Here is a 21,259-nt window from a genome sequence, read left to right as displayed (position 1 = left end):
TTTGTTCGCCGCTGTAGCGCGAACAGCGCGTGATCAAAGTTGGCCGTGGTACTACATAACAAAACAATAGAGAGTTGTCGTCTGATACGATTTTGAAAACTTATAACGTCACAGCTGTAGTGTTAATAGTGGCCGCCATGACAGTTACCGTTTTTTATCAATAGGCAAATTACAATGGAGAAGTCGCAGGGTTTCAGGCGACAACACTCTATTGAAAGTTAGTTTTTAATTTAATTTGGTTAGAAAAAAAACAAAAAGACAATAGAAGTTTCCACGACTATTGCCTTTTATCAAACTCCTTGCTGTTAATCCATGGTCGTGGTGGGTCTATGGATGTAATAAAGATCATGTAATCTAAATTCTGAGAGATGTGGCGGTTCATTAAAAAATATTTAATTCAGAATAGTTGATTTTATAAAATAAAAAGTGGTCTTGCCCAACTTGTTAAAATGTTGCTCTTACGTCACAAGACCCAGCTTTAATAGTATATTCTTCGCACGAGCGATTTGCACGCGCGCTAGAAAATCTATATTGCCCTGGCGACTGTAGCGCGCGCTCGTAGGCTTGTAAAAGTAAGTGACTGTGACGTAAGAGCAACATTTAAACAAGAAGGCCACGTTCCTTTATAAAACGCTTGGATTAATAGGCGGTTAAATAAACCCCTCTCTGATTGTCTTGCCCCCTTGTTGAAAAATGCTGCCATATCGATGAATAGAAAATTCTCAGATTTGACAGTATAAAGATGAACCAGTCGCAGCAGCACAAACTCTATAATCGGCTGTGTGATCTTTTATTTAAAGGATTATATAATTAGCGAATAAGTAGATAAGTCCATAATGAAAAGGGATAATAAAGCTAAACCCTAAACTAATTTGAAGATTTAAAAACTTACTAATAGCTCGTACCGATAGGTCTTCGAGCGAACAAAAAGACGCGAAACTCGGACCAAATAGATCTTCGAGTGAAAACTAAATTAAATTAAATTAAAATAAATTAATTAATTTAATTTAATTTAGTTTTTCACTCGAAGATCTATTTGGTCCGAGTTTCGCGTCTTTTTGTTCGCTCGAAGACCTATCGGTACGAGCTATTAGTAAGTTTTTAAATCTTCAAATTTGTTCAGGGTTTAGCGTTATTATCCCTTTTCATAATGGACTAATCTACTTATTCGCTAATTATTTAATCCTTACAATGCAGTCCATAGGTGGTTCCTTTTAGCTTAACTTTTATTTAAAGGACTATTAATCCAAGCCTGATGCAAGAAGACATTTTCAAAGATTTAACCGAGCACAATAATTTGGCTGAAATCACCATTTAAACTACCTTTTCAAAAACATCATTAACTTGCTAAGACCCTAAATGAGAAAATGAAGAGGGAATCAATTAGTAACATTTTCTTGGAAGGAATTTTATTTTCAATATAAAAAGTTCCCGCAGTCGTTCATAGGTGGCGCCAGGCGTACTTTGATAAAGTTCCTTGATTTTCAGTCCCATTGCCACTAATGGTAAGCTTAAAGCCTATGGAGAAAATCCGAACGAGTTGTCTAAAAAACCCGGGAGTTCGTGAGCTAATTTGTCCATTGGTTATTCGTCATAAATTATAACGTCAAACTTGCATATTACTACTGGAGTACGTCAAGTGGAGAAGATATTTTCCTTATTACAAGAAACGGTCTAGCAAGAAAAATTCTTATTATAAGATTTCGCGATTTTTGCGTCAAGTTGAAAAGATCGCGAAGTCCCAAACAAAATGGCGGCTGTGTCAGAGAATGCAAATCAACGAAAACGTAAAGAGTTGTTTGATTCTTTCGTTGAAATACTTTTTATTTCAATAGTATCGAAATTTTTTACGAATTTATTCGTAAAAAATCGAAGTCAAACAAGAATGTTTATAATGTGCTACTGATAATGCATGTTGCAGCTCAAAATAAGGCCAGCCAAGGCTTAAGAATTGTAATGACACTAGAGTACTAATATATACATACATATATATATATATATATATATATATATATATTAGTACTCTAGTCACCCCTTGTCATCAAATACTATTTCATAAATAGTACGCCGAAATGTTGCTTTAATATTATAAAAGCCTCGAAGAACAATAAAGATACATTTAAAATTCAAAATTCGCTCAAATTCGTCGGCTGGAACTTTAAATTTATCAATTATTCCCGTATCATCGTCTTTAAGGTCTGTTAAATAATTCACCGCCATTCGACGCCATCTTTAATTCTTAAAAATTAAGGTACGATACACTTGAGAAAAGATAAGATGATCAGGAAGAAACGAATAAGGAACTGAGGATGCAAGTCGAAAGGCTACAGCTATCAGTCGATAATATGTAATTTCAAGATCAAAAAGCGGAGACTGATCGAATTCGGGAGTCTTTTCAAGTCTTATCTCAGCAGGTGCAGTGGCGTAGCTATCATAGGGCTGGGCGGTGCGGTGCACCCGGGCCCCATAGCTCAGGGGGGCCCCAAAGCCTAGGCTATACTGTGGAAAAATTCGGGAAATGCACGTATTTACGTTACATAAATACTTCGACGCTTCGTCACGCCGAATATGTACACTGTGCTAGTCATAACCTAAATTTTGTCATAAACGATGCCGTGCGTGGTTGTGTGGAAATACAGAACTTTTTCGGAACTATTCAAGACTTGTATAATTTTTTTGGTAATAGCATTAAGCGTTGGGGTCTGTTATCAAATTTCACTAGCGAATCAGAAAGCAGCTTGAAAAATTAAATGGTCCAGCAGGGTTAACACGTTATGTGCAGTGAAACTTCTTTTTTTTTCGATATTATCACAGCATTAATAATCCTTAAAAGTCACAGTGAAGACGAACGGGTTGAAGCGGAAAATATTAAAACAAAAATATTCAATTTCGAATTTTTGTTACTCTGCGAATTCATGCACCGTGTATTGAACGACATTAACTATGTTTCCAAAATTTTCCAAAAATGTGAAATCGATTTGGACGAGGCATGTAGAGCTTTAGAAGGCGCTCGAATTAAATTGAATAGTTACAGAAATGACTTCGAATCATTTAAATGCCAGGCCAATGAAACTGCAGCAAAATATGATATTGATCCCCAATTTTTACTGGTATGAGAGAAATATGTAACACGTTTGATTTTCTAACGCCAAACGTTTTAGTAGATATCGACGAAGCAGTTTTATTACAAAAATTTGATAAATTTCAGTTAAAAAATTCTGATATAATAGGACCAAATTTTTCGCTTCAATTTCTCAATGTCTACCGGAATTAACCGAAGCGTGGACTGTTCAACAACAGGGCCCCAGAGGTCCTACAATTTCTATAAAATCCTATATTTTTAAAAATGTCCTATTTCATCCTATATTTTTTGCCCATTTCAAATCCCGCCACTCACGTCGTCAGTTAAATTGCTAGATTTAGATATAGGATAAATTCCACAAAGTCATTTTATTCTATACTTTTGTTATTGTTAACATGGTTAGCTACTAGTATATTTTTGTGATAAAATCAAGAGTGTATTGAAGTGACTAAAAATATTGGACTACAGGATTCTGTTTCCCATCCTCGCAGCCTTTGTAGCTTAAATTCGTCTGCTCTCCCATTCAAGTTTGCTATATGGTATGACCTTGAATGCCCCTTAAATGCAGACGAACTTTCTCCACAAAAGCTGTGAGGATGGTACCAGGGGTTAATGCTATGCTCAAATATTCTTAGTCACTTCAATACATTCTTGATAAAATGGTTAAATCGTTTCTATTTTTTAAGTGAAAATCAAAGATTTATTTCTCTAAATATAGATTTTGTTTTTAAATGCATAAAGTTAGTAAATCCAATCATTTTGTAAAAATTGTCCTAAAAAGTAAAAAGTCCTATATTTTTAGAAATATAATCCTATTTTTCCTATAAAAAAATTAAGATTTGGGCGGGGGCCCTGCAACAATTATTAAGTGTAATTATAACGAAATTTGGAGTTCTTGAATGTGACGTGACAGAAGTGTTTACCTGTAACTTCTGCAACAGCTGAAAGATCTTTTAGCAAACTAAAAATAATTAAAAGTTATTTGCGGAATAGTCTGGGACAAAATCGGCTTTGTCATTTATCATTAATAGCAATCGAGAACAAGGCTGCATCAAAATTGAAATTGAACGAAGTTATTGATAATTTTTCAAACATTAAAGCGCGCAAAAGATTGTAAGTTTTCGTCTAAAAAATTTTAAATAGAAAAATTAAAGATTTTTCATTATCTATTTTTTTTTAAACATTGGTTAGGGGGCCCATTTGTTTTTTGCACCGGGGACCCTTGCCCTTTAGCTACGCCACTGAGCAGGTGGCTACTCTTACTGATCAAATGACGGAACAATCACAGAAATTTGCAGAATCAAGCACAGTGTCGGATACTGTGGATATTTTAGCCTCTAATATGGTGGCCTTCAGAGTGGCCTTTTATGATTTGGATACGCCTGAAGACGCTGAAAATTGGCTAAGAAAAAATCTTGACCTTTGTATTGATATACCTTTAGCGGTGAAAAGTTGTTCCCGGTTTGGAAGACGTACTGGGAAGATAAATAAACCTGTCTTGATTGAGCTAGATAGTGCTGAAAGTAGGCAAATTATTCTAAATGCGTCAGATAGACTACGAACCAATCAAGTGCTGGAATATAGGCAGGTCAGGCTTGCTCCTGATCGCTCTACTGAGGAAAGGCTGTTCTACAAATTTCAACTATGGAAGAATAAACGTTTCATTAACACAGTGAAGTCGCAGAGCATCCCGGCAACGTTAGACAGTGGTGGGGTTGAGTCAAACAACGCTCCCCAGAGTTTGCCTCCGGGAACTCAAAAGACAGTAACGTTGCCGCACTCGAACGGTCTCTCCGTGAAGTCCAACCGAAGTGGTGGTGCGTCAAAAAAATGTGCCACCGGGCCTGTCTTCGGGGAACCAAGTTCGGTAGGCCGGCAAGTCACCCCGACCTCTGATGTGACCATCTTCCATGGGTCTCGAAGACGGTTTCACAAGGTACGCAGAGGAAATCGACGTGGGGAAAAACGTACCGCTTTCGTGTCTGTATATAATGTAAAGAGTTCTATAAGGTTTGGTTACCTGAACATGCAAGTGTCCTCGCAACAAAAGTGGATGGAAGTTACCACAACAATTCTTGGTAATAAATTGGACTTTCTCTGCCTGTCAGAAACGAATTTGAGGGACGGTAATTTACCACCTATGCTTCCTGGTTTATCGTTGTTTGGAGTAAATCGAGTGGGTAGTGTGAAAAAAGGCGGTGGACTTGGAATTCTTGCTCGTTACGACGGTTAGATTAAGATACTTAATACCTGCTCTGAGCATATGTGGTTTTCCCATGAGTCCCAACCGGACATGGCTATTGCCTTAGTTTACTGTGCTACTCGAAAAGGAGCTAGAATATGGAATGAGAAAATCTACACATGCTTAAGTGAAGATGTCTTAGAATTCACATCAAATGGGTTTCGAGGCATTTGTATTGGTGTGGTGACATGAATGGTCATTTGGCGGAGTTTGATGGCTATGAGTGTGATAAGGGTGAGCTGCTGCGAGATTTTGCTTAAGTACATGGTTTCACATTTGGTAACATGTTGGAGTATTGTGTTGGACGAACGACATGGAACAATCGGACCAGCAAGTCTACCATTGATTACATTCTCCTTAGTGAAGTTATTCTTCAAAAAGTCTTACTTATGGAAATTGACGAAACAGGACAGTCGAGTTTGGGAAGTGACAATAACTTGGTCTCATGTGAAATTGAAACCAATCGTGGTTCCCGGGTTTGCCCAGATCCGACTCCTAATTATGTCACGCAAAAGGAGTTTTGGGACTTTGATAACGAGGAAGCCATGGCGAATTTTCGTGATATGATGGAAGACTGGGCCTCTGGTCTAACAAGTGCTCCTAGCTATAATACCTTTATTAAACATTGTTGAAAGCTGTTCGAATGAATCTAGCGAAAAGGACTCCCTCGAAGACTTTGAAGCATGGTGTCCTTCCAAGGAAATGGTCGGATAAAGAGATTGCTGAGGCTATTCAGTCAAGACTAGACAGCAGGCTTGCCGTGACCACAGGAAGCTAAGTCCCAGGGGCAAACTGAAGATCTATGTTATCTGTGCTAAATGGACCACCCTACTCCAGACGAAGAAACCTGTTAAGGAGATGGTAGCTCGAAAAATAAAGATAGTCAATAAGCGAGTCGAGAACGATATTGTTAAGTCGGGAAAATCAATGGGAAAAAGTTTTGGAAATATTTGTCTAAGCTTCGGAAAAGTGCTCTTCTGTGGCGTCTACGAAAACGGGCTTTCGTGGAAAAAATGGAGTCCTACTGTACGAGAAACAAGCAATGATTGCGCGTATCTAACTTAGAATTTGACCTGTTGAACCACCCTGTTGGTGCTTCGTTCGTGAGAAATCCTGAGTCGAAAGAACGAAGAACTGTATCCCCTGAGCAACTTAATTAACGATCCGTTTCACCAAAAGGAGTTTGAAGGTGCAGTTAAAAAGTTAAAACGTGGGAAAGTTGTGGGTATTGATGGAATCTATGCTGAAAGCATTTTGTCACTTGGTCCTCGGGCACTAAATTGCCTCTACTATATTTATAATGACATCAAAAAGTCTGGTGACATCCCTGCCGATTGGAAGGTTTGCCGAGTTAGTCTTATCCACAAGGGAAAAGCCAAACCGGAAGACGAGTTGGAATCTTACAGGCCAATAGCTGCAGTGACATCTATTATGTACAAAATTTACGCTATTCTTTGGAAAGAACGTATCTTACGTGGAGCTTAATGGCTTTTTAAATGAGTCACAATATGGATTTCGTCATGGTCGTAGGATAGCGAACAACCTTTTTGTGCTGACCCAACTCATTGAAGTGTATCGATTGAGGAACAGACCGCTATTTTGTGGATTCTTGGATTTAGAAAAGGCGTATGATAGCGTTCGGCTTCCTCAATTATGGCAAACCTTGGGCGGTCTAGGCGTTGGAGATAAAACGATTGAAAAGTTGAAGCAAATGTACAACGGCGCTACCAGCATATATGTTGCACAGGGTGTCACCACTTCACCAATGCTAAATTCCGTCGGGCTTCGCCAAGGATGTCCTCTCTCCCCAGTTATGTTCTCAATCTACATCAATGCACTGGCTGATCGGCTGGAAAGCTCTGGCCTCGGAGCTTTCGTAAATGGTGAAGATAGATTACGTGTTTCTGCCCTACTATTTGCTGATGATGTCCTTCTCTTAGCTACTAGTCCATCTGATCTCCAGAATCTCCTCAACATCTCTTCTTCTTTTGCGGATCGCCCGGATTTTAGGTTTTACGGGAAAGTACGAGCATTTGAACATGGTGAAACATATCCTAGTCTATTGGAAGAAATACAAAGCTGTATGGCGTAGGCTGAATTGATAATATGAACTATCACCATTACTATAATTGTGTTTGCCTTTAGTTTTTAATTCTAAATTTTAAATTTCTGTAATTTTTAGTTCCGACCATAGAAATCGGATAACAAACTAGAACGATTTTTGAAATTTTGTCGCGGGTTCCGATTAGAACTTTTAAAAAACGCTGCCTTTGGCCACGGCCAACTTTGATCACGCGCTGTTCGCGCTACTACGGCCAACACATTCGTCGAAATTCCGCGAGCAAGGATTTTCCCCCTATAAACTGTACTATAATGTGTAGGAGTTCAGCGCCACGCTCGGTGGTTATATTGTCCCCAATGTAAAAACTATACTAAAAATAATAATCCGCTAGGGGCGCTGACGTCATACACATCTTTTGCTCATAGGTTAACACAGAAACGTCAACGAATGAGATGGCCGCTGTAGCGCGAGAGATGCGCGAGAAATCAAAGTTGGCCGTGCTTTGGCCCATGCTTTTCGTTTGGCTGGCCACGGCCAACTTAGATCCACTGCTACTCGCACTAGAAGGCCCCCCAGCTTTATTTTCCTCCCATGTTAACGACCGTATGAGGAAAAGCCGATTTACGTGGGAAAATTCCGCTTGGCGCGCTAGGAACCGGGACAACCCTTCTAATGTTATCCTACGGGGAAAATTTTTCGAAACAGTCCCACTTTTAGGAACCTTTTCCCTTATCTTTGCAATATTGTTCAACGCTGAGATTTTAATATGATTTGAAGTAAGGTTTTAGCTTTATTTTAAGACTATGTTTGTAATTTTCCGATCTTTTGTTCGCGTACAATCTTCTTTTAAAATCGACCAAAATTTTAAGGCGAGGAATTGACTCCGTATCTAAAATAAGCCTCGGCGTCATCTTGCGCGGCGCGAGATTAAAAAATGTAAAGCTTAGAACACAAAATAAAATATCTCAGATTATCCGATAATACAACTTGGGTTCTATTTTTTACTTAAGTTAATATTTTATTACTTAAATTTTAACGTTTTATTATTATTAAACTGTTCAAAACATTATTTCAAATGGTTAAAGTTTGCTGTCTCTGATACAACCTAAGCTAATACAGTGTTTTGTATTAATTTGTGATTGTAACAATCAACAACACACTGAGAAATTGGATAAAACTATTATGAATCGCTTAGTTCCTCCTCTTCTGGACCATTTGATACACAATATTTCTCAAAATTTTGAAAAAGTTAAACACCTACAATACAAACCAGTTAGTCGAAAAGTTTTGAAACTTTAAATTTTATCTAAAACCATTTTATATTTCACGTGAAATTTGTTACAATAAATTAGATTCAATTTGTAAAACTATGAAATTTAATATAAGACAAGTTTTTAAAATTTAATACAGTTTGAATTTATGTTTAGTTTTCAATCAGGCGCGCAAGATGACGCCGAGGCTTATTTTAGATACGGAGTCAATTCCTCGCCTTAAAATTTTGGTCGATTTTAAAAGAAGATTGTACGCGAACCAAAGATCGGAAAATTACAAACATAGTCTTAAAATAAAGCTAAAACCTTACTTCAAATCATATTAAAATCTCAGCGTTGAACAATATTGCAAAGATAAGGGAAAAGGTTCCTAAAAGTGGGACTGTTTCGAAAAATTTTCCCCGTAGGATAACATTAGAAGGGTTGTCCCGGTTCCTAGCGCGCCAAGCGGAATTTTCCCGCGTAAATCGGCTTTTCCTCATACGGTCGTTAACATGGGAGGAAAATAAAGCTGGGAGGCCTTCTAGTGCGAGTAGCAGTGGATCTAAGTTGGCCGTGGGCTGGCAACGAAAGTTACGCCATCGGTGCCAAACTGGTGAACTAACACTCTATTTCGCCTAAAATTAAATGGCCGACTTTAGCTCGAGGCTAAAGCGGTTTTTTTTACATCTTTAATGTAACTTATGTTTAATTAAAGTAATCAAATCGTGTAAGAGTACATACTCAAAAGAAAACATATCTTTTCACAGGTTAGTGTTAGAAATAGTTTTCTTTTTACCATAATTTCCAATCGCTAAAAAACGCACTAGAAAACGCGTTTCTTTCAAATCATAGAAAGATAGTTTTTTAAATAAAAAATGAAGAATGGTTCAAAATTCCGTAATTAAATATTTAAGGAGTAATTACTCAAACAAAAACATATCTTTTCACAAGTTACTGTTAGAAATAGTTGTTTTACGAGCAATGGTTATGGGGAAAACCGGTGCACAGTAATGGTTTATCGCGAATATCTACGTTAGTATTGTATGTACGGCTATAAACCCAAGTATGAACATTAGGGTCCGGCTATTTCCTACAAAAAATGTTCTATGAATATTTTACATACGAGCAATCGTTGTGTCGTAATCGTGGTTTTAACGTTGTACCTGAAATGCGTCTTACAATTTTGCGCCTTCGTTGACTTAAAACCGATGAGACTGTTCGACATGTAGAACGCGAGCGAATCAACCTACCAAATGATATAAGAAATATTCAACATACAAATTTTCCCGTTTATATGAACTTAAATGTAATATAAAATTAACATTCATAATATAATAAGTTTGCGTTGTCAACGCGCGTACTTTGAAACGGAAAAACCCGATTACTATTGTTAAATCTTTGATTAATAATATGATATTTTTAATACGAAACAAATAACGAAATACGTGGAATTTTTGGCGTTAAATAAGCTTAGAACGTATTTCGTTATTTGTTTCTTATTACAAGGAGCGTTCGCGACGCCATCAGTGGCGGCGCCAGGAATTTTCGCGAGGGTAGGCAAACCAAATAAATGGGCCCCCGACCCAGTACCTCCCTTTTCCCAACGAAATAAAGTAGTGATGTACATGACGAACAAAAAAGTTCTAAAAACAGTAAAACGAGTCCAAATATAACAGAACTGATTTTATTTACTAGGAGATACCTCAAAAATTTCTAAATATATTATCGACACTTGTTTCATTGTTATTTATTAATAATTTTATCTCTTGGGGCAATTTTGAGACTCTTTCTAGATCAATTTGGGGCCCCTTATAGGATGATTTTGGGGCCCCTCAAAATTCTAAGGTAGGCAGTGGCCTACCTGGCCTACCCCCTAGCGCCGCCACTGGACGCCATCATATGATTTAACCAAGATTTAACGATAGTAATCGGGTTTTTCCGATTCAAAATACGCAGTTGATTAAACCGAGGCTTAAGACTGGGCAAGATTCCGCGCCTTAAAATTTTCGTCTACTTTAAACTTTAAAGATACATTCTGAACGAACCAATGGATGAAAAGTTATGAAACTAGCTTTTAAATAAACCTTGAAACTTATTTCAAGTCATTTTTATAATTCACCGATGACAAAATTCGTGAAAAGTATTAATATCGTTCCGAATTACAACCTACTTTCTAAAATCTAATTTTTCTTTCTAATACGCGCGTTGACAACACAAACTTTACCTAGACGAGCAGATGCTGGGTTATCTACATGGTGCGGGGAAAATATTATTTTTGAATGTTATAAAGCGATAAACGATTTTTCAAGACGATTTTATATTACATTTAAGTTCATATAAACGGGAAAAATTGTCAGTGGAATATTTCTTATATCATTTGGTAGGTTAATTAACGTTTAATTATCGCCAACTTTACATTAATTTCAATGGGGTGGGGGAAAACTTTTAACCAAGTTACGCGCGAGCGCGATTCTTTAGGCAGCGCAGATAGAGTTACTGTCGTTTTAGCCAAGAATCTAATCGGTACCTTGTCAGCCATTCGATTAAGCGTTCTAGTTTGTTATCCGATTTCTATGGTTCCGACTAAAAATGTTGTGTTTGTTTTTTGACCGTGCGCCCACATATGGTGGTGAGCCGCTCTGTTTCAAAAGAGTTGTATTTTATACGGGTCTATTCCATAGAAATCTCATAGGTAACTAGAATGCTGCCGTGTAACTGGCAAATGGGCCAAACGCCGTGGCAGACGATAGCCAGATCTCAGCCAATCAGAGCTCAAAGAGTGGTTCTGCCAAGAATTTAATGTCACCAGAGAGAATGACGTTTCCTATCTCCCGCTATAGTAGCGGATCCAAGGAGGATTATTATCCTTCTTGGCAGAACCACTCTACGGCCTCTCATTGGCTGAAGGTTCAAGGCGAACTGGCGTCAAGCTCGGCCGTAGGCGGCAGCATTCTAGTTACCTATGAGATTTCTATGGTCTATTCATAGAAATCTCATAGAGTGGACGGTTCCGCCAAGGATAATCCTACTTGGTTCCGCTACTATCGCGGGAGCTAGGTGACGTCATTCTCTCTGGTGACATTAGGTGGTTTTTTTCGCTTGTCCGGGGACAAAAAGTGTAAAGTTTTTACCCTAAAACGTTTTATTCGCCTGTTCTCGGGGTAAGATTTACCCTGTCCCGAATTTTGTCATTTCGTCCAGACTAGATTTGAAAAATAATATTCGTCCAGACTACTGCATCACTGCATTTTTGTCACTTCGTTCAGACTAGATTTGGAAAATAATATATGTCCAGACTACTGCATCACTGCATTTAAGTCACTTCGTTCAGACTACTGCATCACTGCATTTTAGTCATTTCGTCCAGACTAGATTTGAAAAATAATATTTGTCCAGACTACTGCATCACTGCATTTTAGTCACTTTGTCCAGATTAGATTTTAAAAATAATATTTGTCCAGACTACTGCGTCACTGCATTTTAGTCACTTCGTCCAGACTACTGCATCACTGCATTTTAGTCACTTTGTCCAGATTAGATTTTAAAAATAATATTTGTCCAGACTACTGCGTCACTGCATTTTAGTCACTTCGTCCAGACTACTGCATCACTGCATTTTAGTCACTTTGTCCAGACTACTGCATAACAGCTTTTTAGTAACTTCGTCCAGACTACTGCATCACTGCATTTTAGTCATTTCGTTCCGGAGTATTAGGGTTACACTTTTTACTCCTCCTAGAAAGGAGGTGTAGAGGGAGTAATCTAGTTTTGTCGTCTGCTTAAATTTCGTTTCACGAAAATATGATGGGAAAATTTTTATAAATAACCTTTAACCTTTAACTACTCCCTTTCTACTCCAACTCGTTTTTTTCGTAAAGACAGAATTGTAGTAAAATGACGTCATATGGCTACACTTTTTAACCTGCTCAAAAAACCCAGAACAGGCGAAAAAAAACCACCTAATAAATTCTTGGCAGAACCCTACGAACCTTGGGCAGAACCACTCTTTGAGCTCTGATTGGCTGAGATCTGGCTATCGTCTGCCACGGCGTTTGGTCCATTTGCCAGTTACACGGCAGCATTCTAGTTACCTTTGAGATTTATATGGGTCTATTAATAAATCTTAAATCTTATTTAAAACTACCTCGAAAGTGATCTTACTAATCTTGCAAGATCTCTGACGTCAATCGCTCTTACTTTAAAAACCGTAAAGTTTGCGAGATCACAAGAAAGCTTACATTTCTTGCAAGAAATCTTATCAACTTGACGTACCCCTGAATTTCACACACGGCTGCGAGTTCAGAACTAGAAGTTCGGAACCACCGATCTCGAGGTCACAGAGGTTATACCTTAACGGGTGCTAAAAAAGCCTAAAATTTCTACTTTATTGGTTTGCCGGCTACTGACATTTTATAGGGAATATTATTAATGAAATATTAGGGCGATTATGGCCTATAGATGTTTAACTGCGACGAAACGATTTGAAAAATTTCTTTTAAAAACTATCCGAAAACAGAATTTCTCTAAAGTTGACGTAAGTTTATTTTCTATCTACAAAGCCAAGGGCTAGGTTGTTGTCATGTCTAAGTTCTAAAGTAACTGCTGTACCAACAAGATTTTTTTCAGAATATCTATATTTTATAATATCCTACACTTATGTCATAAAACAATATTTAACTGGTCGAATCAATTGCGTTTACCTGAATGTTAATGTTCAATATAAGAAAAGCAGATAATTATATTATGCAACATATGTTATGTGTTATGTAATATTTATCATCCATTTTAGCTTCATCAAAATGTTTTGTTCCTTCAAAGCCGAATCGGTTCTCCAACTCTTCAAAATATATTAGAAAAATGGGAATTATTTTGTGAAAAACCTCCAAAAGGATTTGGAAAATTTTATCCAAGTGCCCAGAATGAATCTGATTCTAAACCCAGCGAACCTTCCAAAGGTTAAAACTTTTTTTTTTTTTCAATTCTGAAAACTCATTACAGCATATAGATGGCTTTGTAACTCTCAATAGATACACCTTTAAGGAAAGCTCCGATTACTAAACCACCGACAGGTAATCAATGGCCATTCACATTCAAATCATCTGGGGGAAAGTAAATAATTATGCCATAAATTAAATTATCTTAAAAAAAACTTAATAAATAATATACATTTTTAAGAGGCGGAGGAGGAAAAGGCCCATTTGCTCCTGATGATCAGAATAGGATAATGTCAATTGCTTTAGTTAGCACTCTCGGAATATTAGGTCTTTTAGCCTATAATGAGATGCGATATCGTGAGATTACGTGGAAGGAGTTTGTCAGTACTTACCTTGGTAGAGGCATTGTAAGTGATGAGTTTTATTTTAATGTAGTTGGAAGCTCGTATTCAATTTTTCCACACATTTAGGTTGAAAAATTAGAGGTGGTTAATAAGAAATACGTAAGAGTCAAACTAATTCCTGGTAATCAAATTGATGGAAATGTAAGTTTTGGTTATGATAAATATTAAATGATCCTCCCTAAATTTACATTTTAATAAAATTGTTAGAATGTTCTATGGTTCAACATAGGCAGTGTTGATACGTTTGAACGAAATCTAGAAAATGTTCAATTGGAAATGAACACGGAACCGTCTAATTTTGTTCCTGTTGTATACAAATCTGAAATGGATGGGTAACTTTTTTTTTATTAAATATAAAGCCAAATGCGATGGTCTGTAATGGTTTTGTTGCAGTTCGAGTGTGGTGGGGATATTACCAACCTTATTACTATTTGGCTTCTTATTTTGGACTGTTCGTCGTTCTGCTGGTCTAATGGGAGGTGGTGGGGCACGAAGAGGAGGTGGAATATTTGGAATGGGCGAAACAACAGCCAAATTAATAAATCCAGCTGAGATTGGTGTCAAGTTTCAAGATGTAGCCGGATGTGAAGAAGCCAAGGTTGAAATTATGGAATTTGTAAATTTTCTGAAAAATCCACAACAATATATTGAGTTGGGTGCCAAAATTCCAAAGGTGACTTATAGATCCTATTTAAAGTATTTGAATTTAAATTGTTGTTCGTTTAGGGAGCACTTTTGACAGGTCCACCTGGTACTGGCAAAACTTTATTAGCCAAGGCAACAGCCGGTGAAGCAAATGTTCCTTTCATTACCGTATCTGGATCTGAGTTTTTAGAAATGTTTGTTGGAGTCGGACCATCTAGGGTAACTTAAGTTTTTATCTGTTATTTTTTTTTCCATATTTTAAATATTGTTTTCTATTTTAGGTTCGAGATATGTTCTCTATGGCCCGTAAGAATGCTCCATGCATTCTTTTTATTGACGAAATTGATGCTGTTGGTAGGAAAAGAGGCGGGAGAAGCTTTGGTGGTCATAGTGAACAAGAAAACACACTGAATCAATTATTAGTTGAAATGGATGGGTTTAACACCACGACTAACGTTGTTGTTTTAGCTGCCACAAATCGTGTAGATATTTTAGATCAAGCCTTACTTAGGCCTGGTAGATTTGATAGGCAAATTTTTGTTCCTGCTCCCGATATCAAAGGAAGAGCATCCATATTTAAAGTTCATTTAAAACCATTAAAAACCTTGTTAGACAAAATTCAATTGTCTCGTAAAATGGCTGCGCTTACGCCTGGATTTACTGGTAAATTAGAAAACTTAAAACAATTTAGAAATTTGTAAATTACTACCTTAAATTTGTAGGGGCTGACATAGCCAATGTATGCAATGAAGCGGCTTTAATAGCTGCCCGTGATCTCAACGATAATATAGTTCTTAAACATTTTGAGCAAGCTATTGAACGTGTTGTCGCTGGTATGATAAAAAATCATTTTCAAATTCAAATTTCAAATTGTTAAGGTGTAATTTACTAATTTAAAAAAAAGGCATGGAAAAGAAAACTAATGTTCTGCAACCAGAGGAAAAGAAAACGGTAGCTTATCACGAAGCGGGACATGCAGTTGCAGGCTGGTTTTTGGAACATGCTGATCCTCTTTTAAAAGTTTCTATAATACCTCGAGGAAAGGGCTTAGGCTATGCGCAATATCTGCCTAAAGAACAATACCTCTATTCCAAAGAGCAAGTAAGTTTTGTTATTTTAATATTTTGATTGTTTATTGACATTAATTTAACGTTTCTATGAAATTTTGAGCTCTTTGATAGAATGTGCATGACTTTGGGTGGTAGAGCGTCTGAGGAAATATTCTTCAACCGGATCACAACTGGCGCCCAAGACGACTTGAAGAAAGTGACTCAAAGTGCATATGCACAGGTACGAGTTGTTAACCTAATGTGTGGTAGAGTTATTAGTACTCTTGCCTCATATTAAGAGATTCAATTTGAGCATGTGAAACTAGGTGGAAAAATCTAGGACGCACGTAGGGGAAATAATTATTGATGAGTGGGTAGAAGGGCAAGAGATATGCCCATTCGCGCACTTTGACCAGTGGTCCATTATGCAATCAAAGACCTTATGACTTAAAAAGCCAAATATCCAACACAAAACGGAGCATCCGCTTGGGTGGCATACTATAGAAATCACATACAGCTATAAACCAGTTTAGAAGAAACTCGAAACTATTTGGTTTCTCATATTTCTTTAAAAAAATAGCTAGTGTAGGGACATAAGTGGTCACAACCCTCCATGGTGTGTTTTAAACATCCCTGTATTGCTATGAAAAGAGGCAGTGCAAGCCATAACATAGGATTATAAATGTAATGTTAAAAATTTATCTTGCCTTATTACAGGTGGTTCAATTTGGAATGAACGAAAACGTTGGCCAATTATCTTTTGATTTGCCTCAAGCTGGTGAGATGGTGATGGATAAACCCTACAGCGAACATACGTCGCAAATGATAGATTCCGAAGTTAGGAAATTAGTTCAATCAGCTTATACTCGTACAAAGGAACTTCTAACAAAACACAAGACTGATGTTGATAAAGTAATGACATAATTGGGCTGTGCTTGTTGTTTGAATCTGCTTATGAAATCATTATCTAGGTTGCAGTGAGACTTTTAGAGAAGGAGAACTTACAAAGAGAAGACATGATTGAATTACTAGGAAAACGTCCGTTTGCTGAAAAATCAACATATGAGGAGTTTGTAGCTGGAACGGGTTCTTTTGAAGAAGATACGACATTACCCAAAGGGTTACAAGACTGGAATAAAACCAAGGAAGAAGGAAAAGGGTCTCCACCACCACCATCATCTACAGCTCCTCAACAAAATTAAAATTATTTTTAATTTCTATTTTAGTTTTAAGTGTATAAAAACCAAATAGCATTTTTAATTTTGAAATTTATAATTAAAATTAAAAAAGCTGAATTTTGATTTTTTTCACAAACTTAGTTATTTAAAGACTGTTCTTGAATATAAAATGCACGCGTTGTAAATAGATTTTTGTAAGAAAAAATATGAAAACATAACACTGTCTTAATTATTACTACTTATGTTTCCGCATACATATTTACTCTTATTAACAAGAACATTTACATTTTACAAACACATTTCCAATAGATCAAAATTAATTTAGACAATACTCAGCACACCCATTCTTCTGCAGCACTTATTCTTGTTCTTCGTCACTATCAACATCTCCGTCATTGGGCACATCAGCTAGCTGAATATTACTCAGTAAATCTCTCATTGCATCTAATAAGGACGTAACGCTGCGACGTATATCATTAGGTTCTCTACCAGCGCCTTCGCCAGTAGCTGCTGCTGCTCCTTGAGCCACTTCCTCTCTGTTAGCGACAACGGAGCCTAAATCCTGTTCAAATAGGCCTAATTAGGCTAAACTCAATTGTACACAACTTAGGAAATTACCAAATTAAAATTTGGCAAGAGAGATCGGAAAAACATGCTGAATACGCCTTGGTCTTCCAAAGTTTGGGTCCTGGGTGGTCTCGAGTATGTTGTTATTGCGTCCGGAGGTGGCAAGGGATCAAAACCAAACATTGGAGTATTGCTCGAGTCCTGCAAATTTAATATTTATTGAAGAATTTTCATTCCGCCAAGGCTGCCATTACTTAACAAGTAACAATAATTGTAAGTATGACACTTTTTAGTTTTACTACATCCATTCTTCAGTGACACCAAAAAATATTGAAATAGCGCCACCAAGTAGCGCGTTGGGAACTCTACTTTCAATTAATTTGTCTGTTTATTTACCATTTGAGGAGATAGAATGCCTAATATATTTAAAACAAATTGGAATGTATAATTGATAAACAGTCTCTTGGTCTCAAGAGCTATACTACTATGTTTTTGAATTATGGATTTTCTAATCCTTTTATTAATTTGTCAGTGTTAAAGAAAAACAAGATACAAGTGTCATCCTTACAGTGATCATTTTAGTTACGCTGTTACCTGTGGAAGAGTAACAGTGACTTCTTTGATCCCTGATATTAATATATGACGAGTGACATTAATAGGCGTACCTCGATATCTAACTTTCCTTCTGAAAATTTAAAGATAATGTAAGCATTGTTTCGTAAAAACATAGTTAAAAAATTACTTTTCATCACACTCCACTACATAAGGGTCTTTGGAATCAACCCTTTTGAGCACTTGTCGGACGTTAGTTTCGAGCCAAGTTAAAACTTCTTTGGGCTTCCATAACTGATGGCAACGAGCAACGTACAAAGATATAAGTTGCTCTAAAGACTCTGACTGACTATATATCAAAATAAATTATAGATATTTAACATCTTTTAAATTTACAAATTTCCTTTAATTAACAACCTTGCGCAGTTTTTATATCCGAAGAAAAGATGAGTTGCAACTTGGGAATCTGGTTGAACTCCGCATTTATTTAGAAGAGCCATTAACATACCAGGGAACATAATTAAAGATTTTTGGAGCTACAATTTTTGGAGAAATCAAAAATTTAGTATACGAAGGATTTAATGGTAATTCTGGAGTACCATTTTATCCGCAGTATCGTGAATTTTGGACTCGGCTTGTGCCTGCAGGAAATAAGCCATAGGCACCGAAAAGGCAAAATTGGGAAGCTGAGAGAGATTACGAGCACTGTCCCATTCTTGATACATTCTAATCAGGAAATCGTACTGCTCTGAACGAATTGCGTAAAAGTCGATTAACAACGAGATGCATAAAGGGTCTCCTTCAGGATCTAAACTGAAATTGTAAGCTTCTTAGTGCTGCTTCAAAACGTATCAAATTGTGCTATGTTTATACCCAAGAATAACTTTGCAAAATTCTAAAGCCGTTCTATTGCAACCTCGTTGGCCGACAAAATTGAGATGTTTGAACAAGGCTAAAAAGAAGGTTCTGGAGATAAATAATAGATTAGTTTATTCTAGTTTGTTAGTAGCGATTGGCAGACTAATATAATTTATCCTTTTGAAGGAAGTATCTGTCTTATTATTATTTTATGTTATTTGTTTGAAACACATAACTTCGAAGCCTCCTACTTTGGAAGGTAAAATATTGAAAGACAAAATACTATTACAGTAGGATAACTGTAACTCTAAAAAAGGTCAGCACTGAGCTCAACGGTTAGAGATTTTTTTACTGAACGGGTTATTTGACTTCCAGTTTTAACGTCCCGTTGCCTGTCTGTTTCTCAACGGTCACGTGACTTCGTAACAACAAGAGTAAAAAGCGTTCAACAAGATTCTACGTCACGTTAGCAATGGTCTCAACAAAAATAATTTTTCAGATACTTCGTTGAGAGTTGTTGAACGCAGCTAATATGGCTTTTAAAAAAGCAAAAATCGCTACACAGCACAGTTAGTATACAGAGTAATTTAGAGCCCTCAATCAATGCACTGCTTCGAGCCTGCGAATACACTTCTCTTTATGGCTTGGATACTTCTCTCGTAAAAGATATATTATATACTTCTGTTATTATTTAGTAACCTATTTTCAGCTTTTCGATAATCTAAACGACAATTTCCCTGAGTTACGTTGAATAACGGGTGGAAACAGCTTTCGAAACAGTACAGGGTCCGTTCTAAATATATACCATTATTAAAAGTTAGGTTTTCGGATAATTTTAATGGCAGCTCCATGTTATACCGATCAATTCAGCGGCCATTTGTAAATCATCCCCCATTTTACATATTTCGCTTAACTGAAGCAAGGCATCCACGTGATATGGGTAAATGTTAAGTAATTCCTATAAATTAAAAGTAAATATTTGTCATTTTAGTTTAATATTTTATTTAAATTTCATACCACTATATTATCTGGATTATAACTCTCTACCGCCTCCAAAAATTGATATTGGACTTGTTGATAATGTTTATTATGCTCAAAAGTAAATAGCTGGACGTCCCCCTTTGTTTCGACTAAATTCATTGAAATTCCGGGATTTCCTATATGTGGCCAATTTCTGGGTGTAAATAACATGGATGGTCTACTGTGACCACGACCTCTGTTTTTTCTTTTCCTGAAATTAACAGGAAAAAGCAAAATTTATCTTTGCGTTTTAGGAAGAATATAATAGAATATTACGCTTGCTCAGGTGGGATAACTTTGGACCCAAAGATTCTTCTCATTTCATTATCAGGATTTAAATTTCTATGCTCGACACTAAGAAGGCTTTTCTCTGGTGGCTGACTTCTGTTGGATGAACTCCAAGTGCGACTAGATGATGCAGGAAGCGTGGAATGTTCTGGTTCTCCCAACATTCGGTTAACTTCGCGGATACTGGCGTCAATTTCATCTTCCTGATCACAAAAAGTAAGCAATACCATTTTAATTTCCGCAACTTTAATGAAATTTTTAACAGATTGAAACAAAAATAAAAATATCAATTTGAAAATTGATATTTACATCACTGACACCATCGTCTAAGTTATCTTCGATGCTCCTTTGATTTCGTAGTTTTTTCCTCTTTTTTTTCTTCTTCCTTTTTAGGCTGTCAGTGCTATGAGTTGAATCTTGTTTTTCTAGCTTATTTCGTTCCGAAGCAGCTGGCAAGTGATCAAGCGTAATTGCAGTTGTCATAGTTGGCTCCATTTCTCGGTCATCATCTTCCTTGGCCTCAGTGTCCGAAAATGAATGTTCAACGCTATTTAACTACAACAAAAAAGAATCCGTGGGTATTTTTTAATAAACGAGTTATATATATATAAATACCAATTCGAATCTATTCATAATTCTCTTTTTAGTTCCTCCACTTGTGGGAGCAGCTTGAGACGTGCTACAGTCATCAGATTCACTGAGTCCATCAACACCTAATGTAGAAGCCAAGTCTTTTTCACCTTGCAATTTTTTAAGTACCCGATTTGACATGATGGCTTATATTGTTTATAAGGTAATTAATATTTCCTAAAACTTTATGATAAATATATCACGGAGTAGAATTTATTCGATCGTGATTGCAGTGAAAGAATTGTCAAAGGGTGGAATCTAATAATCCTACCGTACGATTCCTACAAATTGCTACGATCTCATTTAATTCGTTTGTGTATGTACATAATCTCAACCACTCACAGCCAACTTTAATTGGCTCTAAGTTGGCCCTGGTAAATAATAATATTATTATTTTATTTTATTATATTATATGATTTGTATTCTTTATTTTATTCTTAATTCTTCATAACTCTTTACTATTACTCTTTATTGTATTTTTTGTTAAAAAAAAAG

At 36.6% G+C, this 21,259-nt stretch overlaps 2 protein-coding genes across 4 annotated transcripts; one reads left to right on the top strand and one right to left on the bottom strand.

Moving 5' to 3' along the window:
- The first annotated feature begins 12,965 nt into the window (after nucleotides 1-12,965).
- On the top strand, nucleotides 12,966-17,058 carry Afg3l2 (AFG3 like matrix AAA peptidase subunit 2). The gene is made up of 14 exons (XM_090159538.1): nucleotides 12,966-13,173; nucleotides 13,429-13,594; nucleotides 13,667-13,748; nucleotides 13,815-13,980; nucleotides 14,044-14,118; nucleotides 14,185-14,309; nucleotides 14,371-14,650; nucleotides 14,704-14,841; nucleotides 14,904-15,285; nucleotides 15,345-15,455; nucleotides 15,527-15,723; nucleotides 15,793-15,912; nucleotides 16,389-16,583; nucleotides 16,643-17,058. The coding sequence occupies exons 1-14, from the start codon at nucleotides 13,087-13,089 to the stop codon at nucleotides 16,871-16,873; spliced, it is 2,355 nt and encodes a 784-aa protein (XP_090015664.1). The 5' UTR covers nucleotides 12,966-13,086; the 3' UTR covers nucleotides 16,874-17,058.
- A 16-nt stretch (nucleotides 17,059-17,074) lies between these two features.
- On the bottom strand, nucleotides 17,075-21,052 carry Nulp1 (Nuclear localized protein 1). 3 transcript variants are annotated; one of them, XM_090159539.1, is made up of 13 exons: nucleotides 20,750-21,050; nucleotides 20,444-20,689; nucleotides 20,123-20,337; nucleotides 19,844-20,057; nucleotides 19,685-19,784; nucleotides 19,526-19,619; nucleotides 18,842-18,934; nucleotides 18,568-18,781; nucleotides 18,386-18,504; nucleotides 18,159-18,317; nucleotides 18,011-18,101; nucleotides 17,468-17,617; nucleotides 17,075-17,411 (listed from the first exon to the last, which is right to left on the bottom strand). In XM_090159539.1, exons 1-13 carry the CDS (start codon nucleotides 20,903-20,905, stop codon nucleotides 17,208-17,210), a joined length of 2,055 nt encoding a protein of 684 aa, XP_090015665.1. In that variant the 5' UTR covers nucleotides 20,906-21,050; the 3' UTR covers nucleotides 17,075-17,207. The 3 variants fall into 3 exon arrangements, with proteins under 3 accessions (XP_090015665.1, XP_090015666.1, XP_090015667.1); XM_090159540.1 differs by having other exon boundaries at nucleotides 20,453-20,689; XM_090159541.1 differs by lacking the exons at nucleotides 17,075-17,411; nucleotides 17,468-17,617 and adding an exon at nucleotides 17,891-18,010 and having other exon boundaries at nucleotides 18,082-18,101; nucleotides 20,750-21,052.
- Nucleotides 21,053-21,259: the final 207 nt, after the last annotated feature.

The sequence above is a fragment of the Leiobunum rupestre genome, chromosome 9 (genome assembly GCF_980474605.1).
Source record: "Leiobunum rupestre chromosome 9, qqLeiRupe1.1.hap1, whole genome shotgun sequence".
Lineage (NCBI taxonomy): Eukaryota > Metazoa > Arthropoda > Arachnida > Opiliones > Sclerosomatidae > Leiobunum > Leiobunum rupestre.
This window is presented reverse-complemented; position numbering and strand designations above follow the sequence as displayed.